This window comes from Thunnus albacares, chromosome 3 (genome assembly GCF_914725855.1).
Source record: "Thunnus albacares chromosome 3, fThuAlb1.1, whole genome shotgun sequence".
Lineage (NCBI taxonomy): Eukaryota > Metazoa > Chordata > Actinopteri > Scombriformes > Scombridae > Thunnus > Thunnus albacares.
In genome coordinates, this window is record NC_058108.1 from 31,448,367 (window position 1) to 31,470,171 (window position 21,805).

Genomic DNA, 21,805 nt, shown 5'->3' on the forward strand with positions numbered 1-21,805 from the left:
ACTTACAGGCCGTCACCTTAAGTACTGAATAATTCACTTACATCCATTTAAATTCCCCTCAGGTGTCATATGTTCATTTTGATGATTGATACAGTTGACTGCATAGCATAAAATGTAAGGTCAGACCTTCAATTAAGACTTTAGGCCACCCACACTAAAAATGTATATACCCATTAAAACCTGGATGAAATTTACTTTGAATAAAACCATCTACTACATTGCAGTTAAATGATTTTTATTTCACTTCTCTGTCTGGCGATGCAGCTGATTCCTTAGAATACTACCCTGAGATTTTAGGAAAATATTTATCTTCTCATCTAAGTCCTACTAAGTCTAAGGAAGTAAGTAAAGATGAGAAGATCAGTGTATTTCATCTGTGCGCATTCCATAAGGAGATTGTGTCTGGGTCTAGGATGTATTGAGCCACAATGCAAGCAGAGGAAAAAAGGCTTGTGGTTAAGAGTATACACAAAGCTGTTGATTATCCAGTAAGGGCAGAACCTCTGAGATTCTGCATGCAGCCACTGGGCCCAAGTCAGTTATAGCCCCAATTGGCTATAACTGCTCAGTAAACCACAATGTTAAACCACAATTTCTAAGCACGTTAAATATACAACAGACAGATTGGAATTGTTATGAAACCTTTTGTGCCTTTTTCTTTTCTTTTCCTTTTTCTTTAAGAGCGACTCTTTAGTCAGATATTAGCACCTCTCCCTTGAGAAGACTAGCCAATATTTTCCTGTGAATGTGCACTTATCCTTGATCACTGTGTGGCTGCAGATTTCTGGACTGTGTTGAGTGAGTGGAGCAGAGCAGCAGCACGTTCAGTCGACTTTCCAAACTTGAAATATGAATCTCCTTCATTTTTGTTGCCAGTTAAATAACTTTTCTTTCTTGATTTAACTTATTATCTCATTTACAAGAGCTGGTTTATGCCAGTATTCTTTAGTCTACATCAAACTTTATGAAACTGCAGGTAGATATATTTGCATATTGCAGTAGACTAAACATATCCCTGTACTGAACACACAGAGATTAAACTGATATTGAACACATATTAGCACATTTCCAAGAATATATATTCAGTTGTGTTACACAACCTTGTACTGATTTTGATGCATCTCTCTTCATTATCGCTTATTATCACATTTACCTAGTTAGGATTTTCTATATTTTTCTTATTCTCAACAAATCTCATGTGCATAAGGACATCAGTGAGCCACACCATTGCACTTGGTGAAATGTTCCTTCACCCTCACTTGCTCACTTGCATGCGCAATTTTTTTATTTATTAGTCTTGGAAGCTGTTTCTAAACTACCGTAGCCACTGCAGTAGCAACATGTCCATGGTGTGACATGTTTTTTGTGACACAGAGGAGTAAGATATATTAGGCTTTGTATACATACACAATACTTGTAAGTAGGATGAGTTCATTGTCGGTTTGTCTCTGCACATAAGATTTGTTTAGTCAGTCCAGTTTAGTAGAACAGTCTGATATGACCATCTACTTTCCCCTTGTCTGTTTTAATCTATAGTAGAAGTGTGAGTCATGGTCTTAAATGTGACAGAGGGTGGGAACATGTGGAAAGAGAGATGGGCAACGTTACCACAGCAGCTAGACATCTGGCTTTCATCTTTAACAAGTTACTCACATGTAACAGACACACACACACACACACATACACAGGGACATATATGAGCATCTGTACCCATCTGGAGGTGTAACAGTACCTCATTAGAGAGAGGAATGTGAAAATGGGAAATAATACACACAGAGGAAACACACACACACACACACACACACACACAACAATACAAAACAGATAATGAGGAAAGCAGAGAGGTTTAAGATGTAAAAGGAAAAGATGGAGAGACAGAATTTAAGCAGTAAAGGAAGAGATTAAAGAGTTTTTGTGAGGTGGAAAAGTTGGTAAAAGGATAAAAGATGAGGGAAATGGTAAAGAGGGAGAAGAGCGAATCAGAGTTGTGGTTAATGTGTGTGCGTGTGTGCATGTGTGTGTTGAGTTCTCATGTGTCTGCGTGCATGTGTGTGCCCCTCTATCTTCTCTGACTTGCAAACCACTTCTGGGACAGAAGATCTACCCCATCCATTAATCTCATTTTAATAATTGATGCTATCTTCTCCAGAAGGAGTTTGGCCTGGACTGTTGGCATAAAATGAGACGTTTAGTGCTCTCTAGTAATTGCCATATTAGTTTATTCATGCCTATTAGACCAGTGTACAGCCACCAGAATGGCCTAAATGTATAATATATATTTGGCTATGTTGTGCTTTCCAAGGCCATCCATAGCCTGGATCACTGGCTAATGTATGTCACACCTAATAGATGAACTTTTGCCATTACTGCTGGTAAACTGAAGTAATGTGTGCATGTTTGTGTGTTGCGAGTGTCTGCATGTCCCAACCACTACAGAAGGTAAAAAAACATGCTTGACAACCTTTATTAACTGATTTGGTTCATAAAATTGTGAAAATGGCTGCTGATCTTTGAGGATTCACCATCATTATCGGATTGGTGATTTCAGTCAAAAGGACGGACCATTGTAATATGTAACATCTAATAATTACAAACTATATTGCATTTAGCATGTGTTATTGCTTTATTTTTACTTATGTTCTTATTTTAAACAATGCTCCGCTCTGGTTCAATATCATCCTCCATCTGCTATTTGATCCAACTCCATTATCATCATCATTACTCCAAGTCTGTCTTTTATACATTTGTGCATAAAACTGAGACTGGTGTACTAATCAGTCAGTACAGAGAGGACACATGAGTGTAACAAAACAAGGTCGAAAAACACAGAAATAAATTGACACTTTAAATTTAAATAAAGTCAATTTAGCACAATTAAAAATAAATGGGAAATGGTCAGGTAGTAGCTAACAAATATTAAATATTGGCAAATATATCATTATTGGAATTTAAATACTCTCAAATATTGATATTGGTATCAGCCTCAAAACTCTCAGAAGCAGATGGGTGGTATTTAAAAACATGATGACCATTGATTCAGTGTAAAATATAAAAGGGCATAATGCACAGAAACCACATTCAATATAATATAAACTCTCAAATACACAGTTTTGATGGAACCAGACAATCACAGTAGGTCTGCATAATACACATACACATCATATAATATGTCACATGACGTGTGCTGCTCTAGCTGCAAATGTATGCCATGCATTTTGTAAATTATGGGTCATTGTCATTAAAATGCAACCAAAAGCTGATAAAATGAGTTATGTTAAAGTATGCAGATCAGAGATGGTTTATTATTTCTCTAGATTGTGCTTATTTAAGCATAGACGTTATTTCTATCACACTCTGATGATGGAGTGCTGTGTTTGACACTGACTGATGTGAATGTGACTTTTGAAGTTCACTGCGCCATGGCAAAATAATTAACACTGTTGGGAACGCCACTTTCATTTGATTGAAATTAAGGGAAATAAGAGGGAGTGCTGTGAGGGAAGGCTCTAAGCTAATACATAACCTTTGTCCAGTGTTCTAAATTTTTAATGTGTCCTTAAAGATTCTCAAGTGCACCATCACTAAAAGGTGAAAATACAACCTGTGTATGGCACCTTAAAAGTGAGTTTTTAAAGATGGAAACCTCACTGATGAACTCTGAGTGAGTCAATAGTACTAATCAACAACCTTATCAAATATTAATTATGGTCATTTGCAATAGCAATAGCAATGTATGCAAAATATTGCAGAAAGCATTTATGAATTACACTGTAGACATTAAGATCTGAAAATCTGATTTTAGAAGTTATGTCCATTTGTATTCTTTATTTTTGGACTTGTAGTTTATCATCATTTGAAAATGTTGCTACATTTTGCATATAATTTCTATTATTTTTTTAATAGCTGCTTATTCAGGCTGTGTGTATTTGTAAAGAGAGATGTCACTGGCTAGCTGCTGTAACACTAGCCTCTATAACTCAGGGCTTCTTACTTCATTCTCAATGTGTTCCTGTGGTTTGCTATTAACTTTCTAAGACTGCTTTACAAAATTAAATGATTAATTTGTTAAAACTAAAAACCCCATGAGGTTTTACCAGAACTGAAGCAAGTGGACACAACTGTAATCTTTTCTTATCCATGATATCCACCAACACCCTCTTTGTCTAATGTCTTCTTTACAGCCTTTTAGCTATAATATCTACTATCTAAAAAATGTCAGGTGTAGAAATTTGTGCACTCAAATAGCTTTATGATTTTATGGGGAATTATGAATTGTTATTGTGCACACCTCCAATATGAAATTATTCATCCAGCGACACAACTCATTTTAGAGTAGGTATAATAAATAAGAAATAGTCCTCCTTGTGTTGCCACACAAGGGAAGGGTTTAGGTCTTTTAAGGCTAAGTGACTGAGATGCAAGCACAAGAAAACACCAACAAGTCCATTTAAGTTACATACACATTTATTACTAATACAACAACTACAAGTACTAAACACTACAACAACATTTTACAGACAAGACACAAGAGAGAAAGGGAAACTTTCAATGGCTAGTGAATGATTGAAATGCATCATACAGAGTTATCTATTGTGTAGTTGGTATGAGAGACCAGATAAACAGATGAGATGACTGTTACCTGAGAAGCAGCAAGTTAAATCAGTGGTACAGCAGCTTAGTTCTGAATTGCTAATTGAAATTACAAATCATGAAAGCACCAGGGTTTAAGCAAGTTTATGAAGGTTTTGTATGAATACTTGCGTGGTCCCTGGGGTGCCTTCTTGTGGAGAATGGAGTCCAATGTGCTGGGGTGAGGAACTGGAGTCTGGACCTTGTAATGATGAGTGAGTCGACTGGTCCGGACTTGAAAAGTTCCCATTGGAGGAGAACTCCTGGTTTATGCTCTCATGCTCTCCTAGGCTTGATTCTCAATTCATGACTCTACATTATGAGGTTTCACCTCCTATTGTTCTGAGTTACATCTTCAGCAAAATGCAAGCTTTCCACCAGCATGGCAGAAAGCAAGAAGAAACCAGAAGCCAGCCTGGAAAACCAGCCAGCAACCAGCAAAAAGCAGCCGCCTTGACTCTCAGATAAGACGCTAATTTAAAGTTTCGGTCTGCCTGCCCAGACTGTGCACCCTAGCCAATCCCAGGGGTTGCAGATTTCTGGGGGAGCAGAGTCAGTCCCCTCCTATTCATGGACAGGCAGGTACATTCCTGAATGTGGTTATTCTTTTAATTAAAGTATTTACAATTTAACATTTTCACAATTCCTAATTTTGCAATTTCGATGGTAGATTTAGCATTCTGAGAGTGAAACAAGTAGAATGGTACTAAACATGATACTGTTATCATGGATGATGGGATTATGTTAGTGGTACATTTCTTGGCTTTAAGGCAGTGGAATAAAGGTCTAACTGAAGTAGATAACGACACATATTGTGATATACACACACATACTCAGATACAATATTAATTGTCCTCAGACAAAATCTAAAACTACATTTGTAATTCCATGGGTTTTCCATAAAATGGGCTCCTTGATCTGACTGTGAAAGGGGTCCATGTCATTTGAGTGTGTGTGTGTTTGTATGTGTGTGTTCTGGTAAATGTCTTGTGCCTTATGCTGGTTTGCCCAGTGATCGATTCTTGGGTTGGTCATTCAAGTCCTGAAAGTCAAAAACCACAGTGGGATTAAAGTTGGTGCCAGCTTGTCTCTGTGTGTGACTGGCTCTTAGAGGTGAGTAAATAACCAATGGTGGGGGTCTTTTAAGTGGTACTATCAGTTCATACTGGGATGTGAATTGGTCCTTTCATCTCGCTGGCTCTTGCAGCTAGAAGGATCAAAGATGGTTTCAGTCAGTGGTCTGATTTGATGACCATGCAGGAGATTGGAGGTTCCTTATCTGATCCTTTCTGTTTGTAGGAGGTTGTTTAGATGGTCTGGTCAGTGAGGAGTTTGGGACTCTCACTTATATGTTATTGGCCAGCATTCCTTGGGGTTGCTTGAGGCTTGTACTTTCTGCCTTCAAAACATGCAGGGACTTTACCCTGGTTACACTGGTGTTCATTAAAGGCAACAAAAAAGAAAGGGGTGGCCCTGTGGCTGAGGGGTTAAGACATGAACAGCCACATCTCCTCTGATAAAGGCATAAAATAATCATTTAAAAATGTTTTAAAACAGGTTTACATTGGTTTTTAAAATGTATCATGGCAATGATGAAGTGAATGAATCACAGCAAACTGTCGACTACATTTTTAGTAAGTTCTGTGAATTTTAATGTGATTTTGAATGAATTTGTTTTACTATTTTTTCACTTTTTTACAAATATACATTTTCCCCATGCTTTCACTTTGGCTTATGACTGGTATTTTTAACTTAACATAACAGACGTACTCATGAGTGCTGTGTATCGTTTCAAAGGCTGCCTCTTACATTAGCTCCAATTTTCAAAGCTTCCCCCGTCAACCAGCAGGACGAACCCTGGAGAAAACCCTCCCGCTGTTCCACTCTGATAGCTCCTGAGAGAATATTTCATAAAGCTAACTTGTGACGGCGCTTTTGGAGGGGAAAGTAAACGGCAGGGACAGAGCAGCTCTCTCAAGAGAAGACACACCACAGAGAGAAAACCCAAGGATATTTAAGAATCGGTTAAAAAAAAAAAAAATGCACATTTCCCCCGTCTAATGCTGCTAGAACAAAAGTTATCCAGTTCCTCCTTTCAAATATTCATGAAGCTGTTTGGTTGGAGAGCAGTCCTAACTCAAACACAGACAGACACTAAATTTAGTTTGACGTGTGTGTGTGTGTGTGTGTGTGTGTCTGAGAGTGACGGTCTGTGTGTGTGTGTGCTGTAAGAGTGTGTGTGGGTTCACAGCTTATGTAACTAGACTCTTCAGGAGTGTGCGTGTGCAAGTGCATGAGTTTGTTAAAGTGTGAGACAGTGAAAATGTGTGTGTGGCCTCTGTCTTCTGATTTGACACAGCTTTGTGAGAGCCTAGAGTCTGCCCCGAGCACTTTCCGTACTCTGTGTGTGTGTGTGTGTGTCTGTGTGCATGTGTGTGTGTGTGTGTATCTGTGTGAGACTGGGGTTATTTGTCAGTACATCTGCTAAATGTGTGAAAAATCGGGGTGTATCAGGAATAATTACGCTTTACATTTTTTTTCCCCCCATGTGTGTAAGAGCGACTGTGGGTCTTTATAGCTGTGTGTGTGTTTTTGTGTCTCAGTGTGTACAGGTGTGATTGTTTGCCTACACATGTATGTGTAATCTTGTGTCTGTGTGTCCAAAATGAGCTGTCTTATCTAAAATTGCTGCCCAAAATGACAGATCCCCATATGTTCCGTACCACACACACACACACACACATGCAGATACACAGGCTCCTGCCCTGTCAACATGCTACAACACAGTGATTAAAATAGCAGCTGTAGAAGTGTTGCAGTGCAATTGTACTAACTCTCAGTCCAGTTCATTTTGTCCTTTCCCTCCGGGTATTAACCAAACTATTAGCACACATCCATACTCACACATACAGACAGAAAACTACATTGATCCCTCCCTGCTCACTCTGTGCTCTGCAAGGTAGTTGTCAGGCTTTTTTTTTCCTCCCAACATGGACATGGATGATGCTCTCTGTTCTCCATTCCCTTCATAGAGAACCGCCTGTCAAATTAGATCATGGCCACACATGGAGGAACCAGCCTCTCTGGTCGCATAGATATGGCCGCATCCAGGTATCCTGCGAATTCCAACCTCACTTTTCATGGTCGGTGTGTTTTACTATCCTAGTTTTGTTTGATTTATAAGGGAGCTGTAGTGGAATGAGGGCTTACAGGGAGGGATACAGTTTCATATTTCATGGCATGGAGTCAGATGCACGCCTTATGGATGCTGTGGAGCATGTGCAGGGGTTTGGTCACTGATGCTGGACTGAAAAGAATAAAGTAGTGTTCTGTCTATAAGTTTCACCTTTGATCTAAAGATGAAATCATACTGCAACTCCAAGTTTTTGGTTCGGTCAAGTTTTTTTCCAACTTGAAAATGTGCTACAACTTTGGAAACACCTTTGCTTTCCCATCTTTGACATTTAATTGAAGTTGGCAGTGCCAATATTTTCTTGAACCCTGGCAAAACTTTGACATGGCCTCTTTTTTTTTCAGCCTCCTGAGTTACATCGTTATGTAACTTACTCGTGTTTTCCAACTTTAAACCTTGCATTTCTATTTCACTGTTATTTTGCTGTCAGAAAAAAAAAATGTAAATGCTTCTCTCTTGATATGTAGGTCAAAAGGTTACATATGAATAATTGGCTGGTACTTTTTAAACACTAAACTCTCAACCTCTCATTGAAATGAGCTTGTTATTGTGGAGTGCTAGAATATCTCAGAGGAGAATATTTGGGTGAAATATCTGAAACTTGCCTTAGTTTCTTGTACTTTTCATTTTCACACATCTTGACATCCCCTCCAGTCCCTTCTCTCAGCCTGAGAGCAGCTTTTCTTCTGTTCAGCCAGGTATATGCATATTATGCTCCTGCCTCACTCTGCTTCTATCGTTGTAATTATCTCCAACACTTCAGGCTCTCTCCCCCTCAATCTCGCTTTATTGCCATCGTTATATTGCACTTAATCATCCCTAGGTACTTTACCCGCGTTCTTTTCTGATCTATCCGTACTCATCTCACTTTTTCCATCTCCTGTCATCCCTCTGTTTTCTCTTTCTCTTTTTGTCAGTGTCTCTCTTTCTGCCATTCTCCAGGCAAAGTATGTTTTCCCTGTAATATATCAGTCAGAAATAGGTCAAATATAGCAAAATACTCACTTTCTGCTTCCCTCCTCTGTCTCCATTATTCCACACCTAGTTTTACTTCAAGCATGTTTACCCCCTCCACCTTCGATCCCCGCTCCTTCACAGGGCTCCGCTTTCATCTCTCAGATGGTTGCAGGTTTAATCTGACGCCTCTTGTGCTTGTGCACACCCACGAACCGACAAGATACACTTTGATGCTTTCACGGCATGTGGTAAAAGGTATATCCACTTATCATGGATGGAGGTTTCCTGTACTTATTCACTAGTGCTTTGACATCTTCCTCTATCGATGTCAAAATGATGGAACGCTTGGTTTTTAATGCCAGTGCAGCACTTTGTAACTTTGCCTTGTAAACAGATACACCTACATGTTTTAATATTCATGTTCAGCTGCAAAGTAATCAATGGTTATGTTGTTTAAGGACATAGAGGCAGACACTTTCTTTTTGCAAGCACAGTTGAGCTAACGTTATGAAGTCTTCCACTAGCCAATGTTTCTTTGAATGTCTTGCTTCATTAGGTACATGAATTCCAGCTCATTAATTCATATTAAGCTCTTTAATAGGCACAAACATGAAGGATGGAGTATATTAAATCAACACAACTCGTAAGTTCAGATGAAATGTGTGATGATCATATGGGTTATAATGTTTTTTTTGGTCTTCATTCTCTTTAAATGCTGTGGGGACTTGCAGGGATGTGCAAGTATTTGTGGTGTTAACATAGTTTGTGCATGTGTTTATGTCTGTTTTCCAGGATGGTTGAATACTCACTCGACCTGCAGAACGTCAACTTCACTGCCATCAGAACAGTGAGGGTACTGCGGCCTCTTAAAGCAATTAACAGGGTGCCAAGTAAGTAACACCACCACTTTAAATTTGGTCTTCCTGTTACCGGTAATCATTCAGATGTTTTATAATGCAGCTCTGTGCCAAAAAGGAGAGAGTGACCTTATGCTGTCTACACGTTATAGGCTGTGTTCATCACTGAATTAGGCAGAGTTGGTGCCAAGAGCTGTTCTCCATGCCGACACATCATCTATTTTTTTTTTTTTTTTTTTTTTTACTTTCAATAAAAGAACTATTCATGCTGAAGAATAAAAACAACTATTATATATCTGGCTATTGAGAGATGAAACTCATTCATGTGATACCCTTCTTTCTCACCACCACCTCCCATTCAGCACCACGGACAGCTGCCTGCCAGAACAGCCAGCCCAGTAGCTTGGTCGCTGTTCGAGGTGCTGAATATGAGTCAGTCATTGAGCCAGAAATACCCAAACTGTGAACATGTTAAGATTAGAAAGCAACAAGCTATAATTATTACTCGCTGGAGCACTTTGAGCTGATTGGAGTCTTGATGATTTTTAGTGAAAAAAGTAATAAAATGAAACCACACAAAGATATTCAGTTAATACATCAGATTCAGTCAATCATAGATGGTAGCATGTCTTTAAAAAGTGGTAATCGGTTTTGTTTGATCACCTTGGGTTCACAGAGAACTTGTGCAAAAGGCTAAGGATGATAAAGATGTGGATGGGCGCTCAGCATAGTTCAGCGGCCTGGGTTCATACCAGGAAATCAGTGTATCAACTTGACCTTGGCTTGACCTTACTTACTTTCCCTATATCATCAGCAAACCGCAGCCTCACACTTGTAAACAAACTAGCTTTTTCACACAAATAAGCATCTAGTTAAGCAAGTTTCCCCAGACATAGACGCTGTTAGCTACTTTCTGTGTTTACTTTCAGCTGGACTCAGAGACAAGAGTTTGAAATTAATTATGTAAAACTGAAGTTTATTTGAAAAGCCTTAGGAGGCTCGCATTGCTTGCCCCGATATACCTTAATTTAGTGTTTTCTGAATAACTACAAAGGAGGTGGTGAGTGCAAAGTTAGCAATTATAAGAATCAAGGTTAAGAAAAGTACAAAAATGTCCCTTCAACTAAGTGCTTTAAGTTGTCTCATCTTAACCTGCCTGGCAGTCCTTTTTGCAGATGTGTCAATTGTGTTTTTTCCAGTATTTTGATTTAAATCAAAGGTCCAGGTCACCTTCACTCAAAAAATATTCTGTAATGTGAAATATTTGCATATCAGTGTAATTCATAAGACATTGGATTGATTAGGCCTACTGTCATTTACCAGTAATCCCACATTGTAAGTCAGTTACATCAAATCTGCTCATGATAATTAGAGAGATACAGATGGAGAGAGAGTGCAGTCCATGGCTGACTCATGAGATTGATATTTTTTGGTAATTAGAGAGAAATATCTAATAATATGCTATCTCAACAGAGTTTTATCCCTCAAGGATCAGTCTGGGGACTGCGCTCATGACTGTACAAACATTACATCTCTCAGCAGTCACTAATAAACAGCCTCAAAGTTCACCTTCAAATTAATTCACCACAGTTTCATCAAATCTAATGTTATATTTAGTTGAATATAATAACAAATGAGAGAGAATGTCTCAGATCTAGACTCTCACTCAAATTTAGATGATGCTTCAGCTCTAGTCTAAAGTTTATGTATAATTATGTTTTTTATTTGCTGTTTTTTTAATGATCTCTACATAAGGGAAGACATAGGTGCATATTCTTTGCGAAATATTGAACATTTATTGGTGAATACTATCCTTTTCCTTGTCTTCCAACTATAATTGTTACACATTAGTTTGTCCTGACATGTAACCTCCTCTTTTCATCATTTACTGTACATGTGGATCTGAGAGTGGATCTGAGTATAAATGGCTCCACCTTGCTTACAGATGCTTCCTGGTAATGTTGGTGCACACAAGAAAAGCTGCAGTACTGACACTGTGCAACTCACCCATTCATGCCGGAGCAAATTGGCCACATCAAACCAGCACCATTGTTACCGTGGAACCATACATGTCAACAAAAACCTCACAGCCAAACGCAGCCCATATGCCTCATTGTCTTGTGCTGTATTTAATTTTGATTGTGTACTTGCTGTTTCCACAAGCTGGCCTGGTGGTTTCACAGGTGCAGGTGTTCCTGGGAGCAAACAGATTTGTTCATGTTAAACAGTGGCAGACGTTTACACAGCAATAAAAAAAGGAAATAATTAAATTAAAAAGACCTAACAGGAATGTCATGTTCTATCATTTTTCATCCTGTGTATGACTCACCGTACTCTACATATAGATCTATTAAAATTATGTGTTAGGAAAAAAATCCTGAGAACATCCAGTGCACAGGGCTATTTAAATTCCTAAAAAGTAATTGCATCTACTGCAAGCTGTTCTAATCCTGACAAAAATCTCCTCAGCATCCAAACCCATCACTGAAACAATGATCAGACTTCACTGAAGTGTTTTGAGTGGTCCAACCCCGTCACTTAGACTGCAAGAGTGCTGCTTAGTCTCTGTCTTTTTTGATGAGAATAATCAGAGCTCGCTGCTAGTTGCTTTTGTGCTTTATGTATCTAAATTGAGCCTAGCAGGCAATCATTTTAAGAAGCACTGAGTACTTTGTAAGTCGGATATGCTGGTGCTTGAAGTTAATGTTGTTTTGCTTCCTTTGCCAAACCTCCCACTGCTCATGAATCTGCAACATAAACTATCCGAGCAATTTCTTTTTCTTCGTCTCTGAAAAGCGGGTACAGCCAATTTGGTTGGTCACGGAAAAATTCTATATTGGGCTTATCATTTATATAATGCATATGAACATGCATACAGGGCTCGCAAACATACATTATTCCATAAAGAGATTGTTGTTATACCTTGAGACAAAGATGCTTCTTCATAACTGCGATTATTGACAGGTCTCTGGTCTTTCATCTCACTCCACTCAAACTTTATTTTTGTTTACTCCAACTATCTCCCTATCTATGTCACTTCCTACATCTTTCAGTATGTCTTTTTCACCATCTCTGTGTCTTTTTGTTTTATTTTCCTTTCCCTGTCTTTCTCTGTTGAAATATCTTAAGGTGAAAAGAGAGACATTATTCATTTTTATTATTTCTTTCATCTGTAATCTCTCGGTAATGTCCTTCTCTTCTCCACCCTTTCTCCTCTATCACCACATTGCCTCTGTTTTCTCATCCATTTTCTTCTTTCTTCCTACTCTCTCCCTGCGTTTTCTTCACCTCCTTCTGCCATTTCCCCTCCATTCCTTCGACTCATTTACCCGCCCCTCTATACCATAAGCAGAGGCAGGACTAGTGCTGCATGTCTCTGGAGAGTCATTCGTTCCAAAGGGAGAAACGGACTCAGCTCGTGTTCTCCTCTAGTGAATTCTGCATCACCTCTCAGGGAGGTAGAGCTGATCAGCTGGAACAGTCTGGTGCTGTGCGTTTTTATCAGTATTTACTGTGTGTGTGTGTGTTCTCATTTGCTGACAACCCTGTAATTTCACATTTTTAGCGGTGCAAATACCAAATAATGTTTTGGTTTTGATGTACCTTTTAAAGACCTTTGCCATTTCAACTCATACACATGTTGTGCTATTTTGTCACCTAATTACACAGTGTTAAAAAAAAGGAAAGAAAAATGTTCAAAAGAAAGAACAAAAAAAAAGAACTGAAGTAAGTTAAGCCCAAAGCAACCTTACAATTGTTAATACACAAGAACATTTTGTGATTTCTCTCTCTCAGAGACCTCAGCCTGTTGCTGCTTTTAAAGTGGATGAGAGGAGCTCATGTGATTAGTCATTACTGAAGCTTTGCCCTAACTCCAGCTGCTGATTCTGTATTCCTCCTATTATTAATGTATTCAGCCTCTCTTCCACGTTGTGCTGAATTGCATGTGGCTGCGCTTGGTTTGTGCCAAGTGTGAGCCCACAGTCCCCACACAACAAGAAAAATGTTTTCATTTTAATCAACATTTATGTCTACCTCAGTTCTGTAGAGGCTCAGACATGTCACTTTTCATGCGAGACTGTCTTCACCTAAATAGCAACTGCTTTGTTAATTTGATCGAATGTAATCAAATAACCTTCATTCACCCTTTCTTGACAAGCAACCTCGTCTTGTCATCTCTCAAAAGCAGAAGCATCGTTACTAGGGCTGCAATTAAAGACTATTTTGATTATTTATTTATCTGTATTATTTTCATGATTGATTGTTTAGTCTTATTTTGAGTATTTTGAGTCTACAACCTCAAGATATTCAGTTTATTATCATAGAGGACTAAAGAAACTAGCAAATATTCATGTTAGAAGCTGGAACCACATATTTTTAGCTTTTTTTCTTCAAAAACTGCTCAAAATGATTAATCGAGTACCAAAATAGTTTCAATTTTCTTTCAATCAACTAATCCGTTAATCAACTAATCGTTGCAGCTCTAACTGTTACATTGTCAAACTGTCACAAAACCTGCTGGGAGTAAAAACGTGTGAGTTAAACCTTTTTTTCTTAAACATGATGCCAACTTTTTCCTATAATCTTTACCATGACCATGATATGATCATTCTCTGTCCTTAACCCTCCTGTTGTCTTCCTGTCGACCATGTAACTTTTGTCCTCCCGGGTCAATTTTGACTCAGGAGGACAAAAGTCCACAGATGCTATAAATTTTTAATAAAAGACCCAAAATTCAATGAAAGTAGTGATCATTACTTTTACTTGCAAAGTGTGTGGAATGGAACCATCCATGTGATTTTCAGGAAATTAGATGAAAGAAATCCATATTTCTGATATAAAAATATTAGAAATTGGGTCAAATTTGACCCGAGGGCAACAGGAGGGTTAACAGAGTCATGTTAGTTGCCTAGAGCCTAACAAATAGATGATAGATCAGGAAACACTCATATGACTTGTTTGGAAATCTCATATGATTCACGATCCAAGGCACTGATAAACAAACTGATTTCTTGTTTAGGTATGAGGACTTGTTTTTTACACTTAAGGGAATTAAATTGGGCTCGCCAAACATCATGACATGAAAAACCAGACTTTGTTTACTTTGCCTATTTAGCGTAACAAAGCCAATTTAAAATGTGTGCAATTACACAAGATATTCAACTATGTAAGTTTTGCATTACAAAACATTGTGTTCCAAACTTTCATTACATCCCTAATGGCTAGAAATGTGGTGCAGGATTAATTTGCCATCGAATGAGTTGTTTTGTACAGCTTTCTGTTTAGAGGAAACACAAAGCATTGATGAGTCATTTGAGTCTCAATAATGTTTACAGCTGTAATCTGGAATTTGTATGAGCAAGGGTGACTTTTCTATTCACTAAGCTTCCTTTCTGTTATTGAAAACATTCATTTGTCATGATAGTTCATGTGTAACAGAGGCTGATGGAGAAACAGGCAATAAAAGACACCGTACATGAAAGTCACCAAACACTTCTTATAATAAAGAAGAAATAGATCCCCTCAAACAGAATTGATGCTTTCTTTGTGGTTTATTCAGCAACATTTTAACAAGGACACTGCATTTGGGTTAAGGGAGGTAAAAAAGGATAAAAGAGGAAAAAAGGAGCAGGTGAGAAAGAGAGACAAATGAGGGAGGGAAGAGGGGATTATCCAGCTCCATGAAGGATAGGCGAAGATGGACGAGAGGAAGAGAGGGATGATGAGAGGAGAGATGCGGGGGGACTCAGATGAGCAGGCTATTACGATGATAGATAGAGCCGAGGAGAAAAGTGCAAGGGATGGAAGGAGTCATCGGATGAATAGAGATAAAATGAGCGCGAGACAGAGAGGACCGGGAACCAGAGAGAGGATGATAAGATGAAAAGAGGAAGAAGATTAGATCTTAGAGAAAAACAAGAGGAGATGCAAGGAGCCATAACCACTGGACTATTTTCTGATGAAATGGAGGTACAAGGAGTATTATCCCAACACTAACTCATACACACAGACACAATTGTAATAAATGTATTCAGCTTGTATGAATTGCTGTTGGTTGAAGTATAAATCATGTTGCAACTTCCCTCCAATCCTGTGTTTAAGAGAGACAACACACTGTTTCTTGTACCTCCAAGACACTTACAGTAGTTGAGTAGTTTCAATGTGCCACAAAAAAATGATGCAGACAATTATGATGCACATGTATAAGACTCTGGAATAAAATGTCTGCCTGTTTATTCAAAAACATTATCTCTGGTTTAACCTGTGGGTGGCAATCTAATCCTTGTTTAGCCATGGTGATTATTGCTACTTATGCTAACTAGCTAGAAGCTCCTCTAGCTAGAGGATGCAAAATGAAGTGTGCCACCACTGGTTTGTAAGAGGATTTTGGACAATTATTGAGCACACAAGTAATGTCCACAGCCAAAGTTAAGTGCAAATTCAAAAAGCAGCATGCCCTTTTTTTATTTAGGCACAAAGTAAGTAGTAAGTCAGTAAGTAAGTAAGTAAGTAAGGAGTTCATGTCCTGTTTTAGCCACACTAGTTGCGCATCTCTAGTGATGGGAATGTTGGCTAGTTTACCACTTTGATACAGACTGAAATTCAAGCTGTCCAATCATTTGGTTTATTAACAAATACTTCCCAAATTGATGACATTTCGACTTTAGCAGTACTTTGTGTTTGTCGCTTTTTAGCAAATGTTAGCATGCTAACACACTGAACTAAATGGCAACCACTGCTAAACATCAGGATGATAGCATCGTCACAGGGAGCATGTTGCCATGCTGATGTTATAATTTTGCTACACCACTGCTTGTTGGCTTGTTTAACTACAACCACAATCTTTCCATAACCCTTTACCATGTGTTTTAGGTGCCTAGCCTTATGATAGGCCTTTTTCATTATGATCTGTCATTGTGGAAAAAGCACAGGTGTTACTAATAACATTAGCAATGGATCCATAAGCCGTGACAGTGAGCCAGCATATAGGACCCTGAAACTGAAGTAGTAAATGGAATTCAGCCATTATTCATTTTATAATTTACACCATACCTTTCCCACTGTGACATGTCAACAGGTGTTCTGCTAAAAAGGCCTATACCTTATCAATAACCACAATCTTTCCCTAAACGTAACCCTTAACCACGATGTAGTTAACATGCACAGATGTATAAATAAATAGTGTCAAAAACATCGGCATTGGACGTTTCAAAGGTCATTGAATGCAGGAGCATCCAATATCAATGTTTAGTCTGGAGATAGAGCAGCTCAGAAAAGCATAAATTTGCTCATGAACTGGTTTAAGTTATTTTGTAAACCACCAGCCACTGTGGCCACAGGATGAAAAGGTCAGTTCACAACAAACACAGTTGTGCACTGCGCCAGCATCAGCTGCCAAAAGCAAGTTATTTCGCTCCTCTTTATTTGTTGGATGAATAAAGAAGCAATTCTCTCCTTTATTAAAGACAATTTACCACAGAGCTCGTCTCAGGGGTAATTCAATCTCCATGCTGCTGGAGAGACACAAAGAGTCACGGAGTGCTCCACTCATACAGGCACACACACGAACACATCAGTATGTGTGCACACCCTCCAATATATGCATGGACACACATACACAGTCATAGTGGTATGGACACACATACAAAGCCACAAACATACTCCATACTGAACATAAGCATATGTACGCACACACATACACACACACACACTCAACTGAGGATGTGTGAAGTGAACAGAAGAGTCAGTTAATGGGACACTAATGGAAATTATCCAGGCCGGGTTCCCACTGGCCACAGCTTAAAGGACTGGGCCTGTTTACTACATTACCCACAATCCCCCCTGGGAGACAGCCATATTAGCAGCCAAGGTAACGGTAATCAGCAAATTCTCTCTCCGCCGCCCCTCTCTTTCCCATTTATATTCTGTTTATTTCTCTCTTCTAATCTAGTTTGCACTTTGCTCATTTCCTTTCTCTTTGCTCCCTCCTTCCATTTGAGGTTTGTTGTAAATGATTAAAATGATTAAAGTTGCCTCTTGTATAAAATAAAACATTTGTTATTCTATTTAGTCAACATTTGCTAATATCCCATGATCAAATAGCCAATATTATTCTAATTAAGTGACTTTAATTTTACCTCCTGCAGGGAACAAATTTGAGTCTTTTCATCTTTTAATCACATCTCAAACTTGGGTAAAAAGCAGTTATACGATGTCCTTTTATGTACTGTTTTATTCCTGCTTTGTTTTTATGTTTTCTTTTATATTTTTTAGCATTTTTCTTTTTGCTTCCTTTTTTAAAAAAATAGTTAATAACTTCATGGCAGCTATCTGGAAACATACTATTTAAGGTTTACAGTTAATTTTTAATGCTTTCACATTAGGATGTCCAGCATGATATGTCAGTGCTATAAGCTGCTGCTGACTTCAAACAGACTTAATCATTGTAAGAAAAAAAGAAGGAAAAGGAAGTCAGGTTCTCTAATGTGCAATTTCTGACATCAGCACTGCCATGGTTACACTTCAGTTCCAGTTCAGTTCAACTCACTGTAATTTAGTTTTATTCAGATCAACTAACTTGATTTGAATGGGAGTTTTTTGTTTGTTTGTGTTTTTTTTTTTTTGTTGTGTTTTTGAATTTAGAGTCTATGCCAATAGTTTTACAAATTAAGAAATAAGATGCTAAAACAGGGTAATTCATAAAAATGGATTAAAAGTGGAATTGTTACTGGGGACTTTATGTAACTCTGCAATGAGATCTAAGTGTTTCTTTTTTTTAAATTCAGTCCCTACAAACCATTAAATATTAAATCACGTCACCACAGCATAGTTTTCAGCAAAGGTCATGTTGGTCTCTGGGTATGTTTATACCAAAGGTATGAGAGAGGAGGAAGATCTTATATTTTTCTCAACAAAAGTGAAATCTCACCTTTCGAGAGGGATTTAAATTCTCTTGAGAAATATGCATTTTCCAGTCGTGATTGCCCACCTCCTGCCAAGCTAAAGAAGATTTCCCACAAGGAGATATAAAACAGGAAGTTTTATCTCTTGCTGATGGGTGAATCTGTATTGTTCAGGCAGAACATATCTATCTTGAGATTTAAAATATAGCAGTACTTTTTCATAGAAATGTTATTATTGAGGTGTCTGCCTCTTCAGACTGAAATATTTAAAATTATTACATCATTTTGACTCCCAGGAGAAGGTCGGGTGGACCATCTGCCCACTTAACCCCTGATCAGTCAGCTAAATAGTGTATCAATCCTCAACCTCTGTTAGTTATAGAAATTAACCCCTGGTTTAGTTTCCCTATAGAGATCAGAGCCAATGTAATGGACCGTGGGATCACACTTAGTGCAGCGATTAGGGATTGATTAGCTAATTATGATAATACGTCAGTTTATATGGAAAGGCCAGCATAATGTGTTAAATTTCTGTGTCAGCAAGAGAGTGGGAGGGGTGAGAGAGATTTTTCTTTTGTTGCTAGTTCACACTTCTTTGAAGTTTGAATTTTTGAATTATGGATTTAACCTGTTAAGTGACACAATCCCGCCCGTGGGACACTTTAGCCTTTGCGGAATTAATTTCAGGATCAGTTATACTCATTCTGACTTTTTGGTTGTAAAATGTAAAGATTTGCCCTTTAAATGAGACCAGGGTTATGACTGTAATCAAAAGGGTTGAAGAGCAGTAACATTCTTGTTTTGGGTATATTATTTTCAAGCTTGCACCCAAAAATGGGGTGCCTGGTAAGCAGTGGTAGACAGAAGCAAAAATATGGTCTTCATTCCATGCTAATTTCGCAATTATGGAAATGCAGAAAAGAGCCTAAATTCATCTGCAATATAATGAGCAATGAATTCTTGATGATGTTCCCATACATCTTTTAGTGGCACATTACATGATCACTCAATAAACACACAAAGAGGGCATTGTCAGGTTTTGAAACAACGTAATCAAATAATACAATCAGAAGTACAATGCATCATATTTCTGAGAGAGAGAGAGCACATACCACCCAACAATTACCTTTTCATCTCTCTGGTGATTTGGCACTCAGCCAGTTCTTATATAACCTCAGATAGAAACAAGGGTCAAGAGTTCATCTAGTCTGGGAAAAGTATTTCTCCTCAACCTTATATGCCAGAATGACAGCACACAGGTGTGGACCAAAGCAGCATAGGATAACAAAATGACATTGTTATCACATTGAACTGAAGAACAAACAAGACTATCCACTAAAGGCTTGTCAAATCAACACATTTAAGAGACTTAGAAATCTACATAACTATGATTTGTCTTACCAGTGGCATGAAATGAACCACTATTTGAATCTCTGTCACTATCTCAGCAACTTTGGGTGAAAATATTATGACACATAATAATGGTTGTAATATTTGACTGCATAGTATACATTTGTTACGCAGACTTGGTGGATTTTGACACACAACAATGAACATTTGTTGTTTTTGCTTAGCAAATGTAACCTAAAAGGTTAAGTTTGCCAAGAGAAAAATATGACGACTATACTGTGTGGAGCTGACTGGTTAGTTGGTGTAATGTTGAATTACCGAAGAGAATGTCAGTCGTTTTTTTTGTTTTTTTTCCACATGTGTCTATGTAGTGTAGTTATGTTCAGGTGCTGGCTCTTTAAAAGTCTGAAGGTCCAATGCATCATGCATAAACAGGTCAACAAGGCTGTCCCAATCCAACAGCTCCTTCAGATGAAGGAGATAACATTAGAGTCAACAGAACAGCCAGAACAGTTGCTCTGGGCGTCCCATGACGCAGCGGGTGGGTCAACATTTGAGTCAGTTGAAAAGGGTACCTCGTGCATATGTATGAGACTTCAAGGGGCTTGGCAAAGTGTCGATATTGGATGACCTGAGAATAAGATCCCATAATAATAAGAGGTTGTAAATGTGAATTTGGAGGATACAATTAGTAGTACAAGTTGTACCCCACAATCATTTGCATGCAAGTCACATGCCATTTAACCACACTGGGTAATCTTTACCAACTCACAAAGCTGGTAAATATTATGTAACTATGTTGTATTTATCACTTGTTTGCATTCAGATAGTCACTGGTAAATCCATCCTGGAAGCAAGACTTACAGTCATCTGTTTGTTAGCAGCATGAACAAATTTACCAAAGGCTGTTGCACTCATCATTTACACAAATTATGATGAGAATTGCCCATCATGTGTTGAACAGCTTACTAAGGTATCACAGAAACTCTCCAAGTGGACCACTCATATTTACGACATGGTGCAGTTTTAGTCTCTGTGGGTCAAAGGGCCACAACTCGTCATGAGGAGGCTATTGTGAAGCTAACCATCATATCTGGGGAACAAGCACATGCAGCCCACTACCATTCAGTCCTTCCAAGGCTACACTTTTGTGGGCCATGTCCAAAAGAGTGGCCACTGTATTTGGACACGTTTATAGGTGTTGTTGGGCTCCACTCTACCCTAACATGAAAACTGACACAACTCCAGGTAGTCAATCCACTCCCTGATTTAAGGCCAAATTTGTTAATCAAAGTAGACACAAGTGTTTTAGTATAAATGTGTGTGTGTTTGTGTTTGTGTCTCTTTAGGCATGCGTATCCTTGTGAACCTGTTGCTGGACACTCTTCCCATGCTGGGTAACGTCCTCCTCCTTTGCTTCTTCGTCTTCTTCATCTTCGGTATCATCGGCGTGCAGCTGTGGGCGGGGCTGCTGAGGAACCGCTGCTACCCGGAGGAGAACTTCACACTGTGAGTCACCGTGTTATGTGTGTGATGCGATACTCATTATAACCGTATCGTTCATGTCTGCACGTTTTACGGCAGCGTAACTGTTGAGTGTGTTGTGAGAGTGAGAGGCAACAGTTGATCCCGTGATCTATTTCTCATATGCAGTAGGGTAGCACATAACACGCCGCCAGATGTGTGTGTGTTTGTATCTGTGCCTGAGAGAGAAACAGAGTGTGAGAAAATGTGATGCTTCAAGATCTGTGACACATTGGTCTGACAGCTCTATTGTTTATGTGCCTTTCTATCATTTCTGTTTGTGTTTTTCATAATACCGTATGTGCCAATGTTTGTGTGAATGTAGCTGTGGCGGAATCGTAGCAGATGAAACAGTAAGTACACATGCATAAGAACATGCAGTGGCCACAACA

General features: G+C 38.6%; 1 protein-coding gene across 1 annotated transcript in view; it reads left to right on the plus strand.

Moving 5' to 3' along the window:
• The window catches only part of LOC122972464 (voltage-dependent T-type calcium channel subunit alpha-1I-like), a 222,045-nt gene that overhangs the window by 88,184 nt on the left and 112,056 nt on the right, over positions 1-21,805 (plus strand). The window contains exons 5-6 of the mRNA XM_044339592.1: positions 9,572-9,669; positions 21,239-21,398. Coding sequence (XP_044195527.1) covers positions 9,572-9,669; positions 21,239-21,398 — 258 coding nt within the window. The remainder of the gene's footprint in view (positions 1-9,571; positions 9,670-21,238; positions 21,399-21,805) is intronic.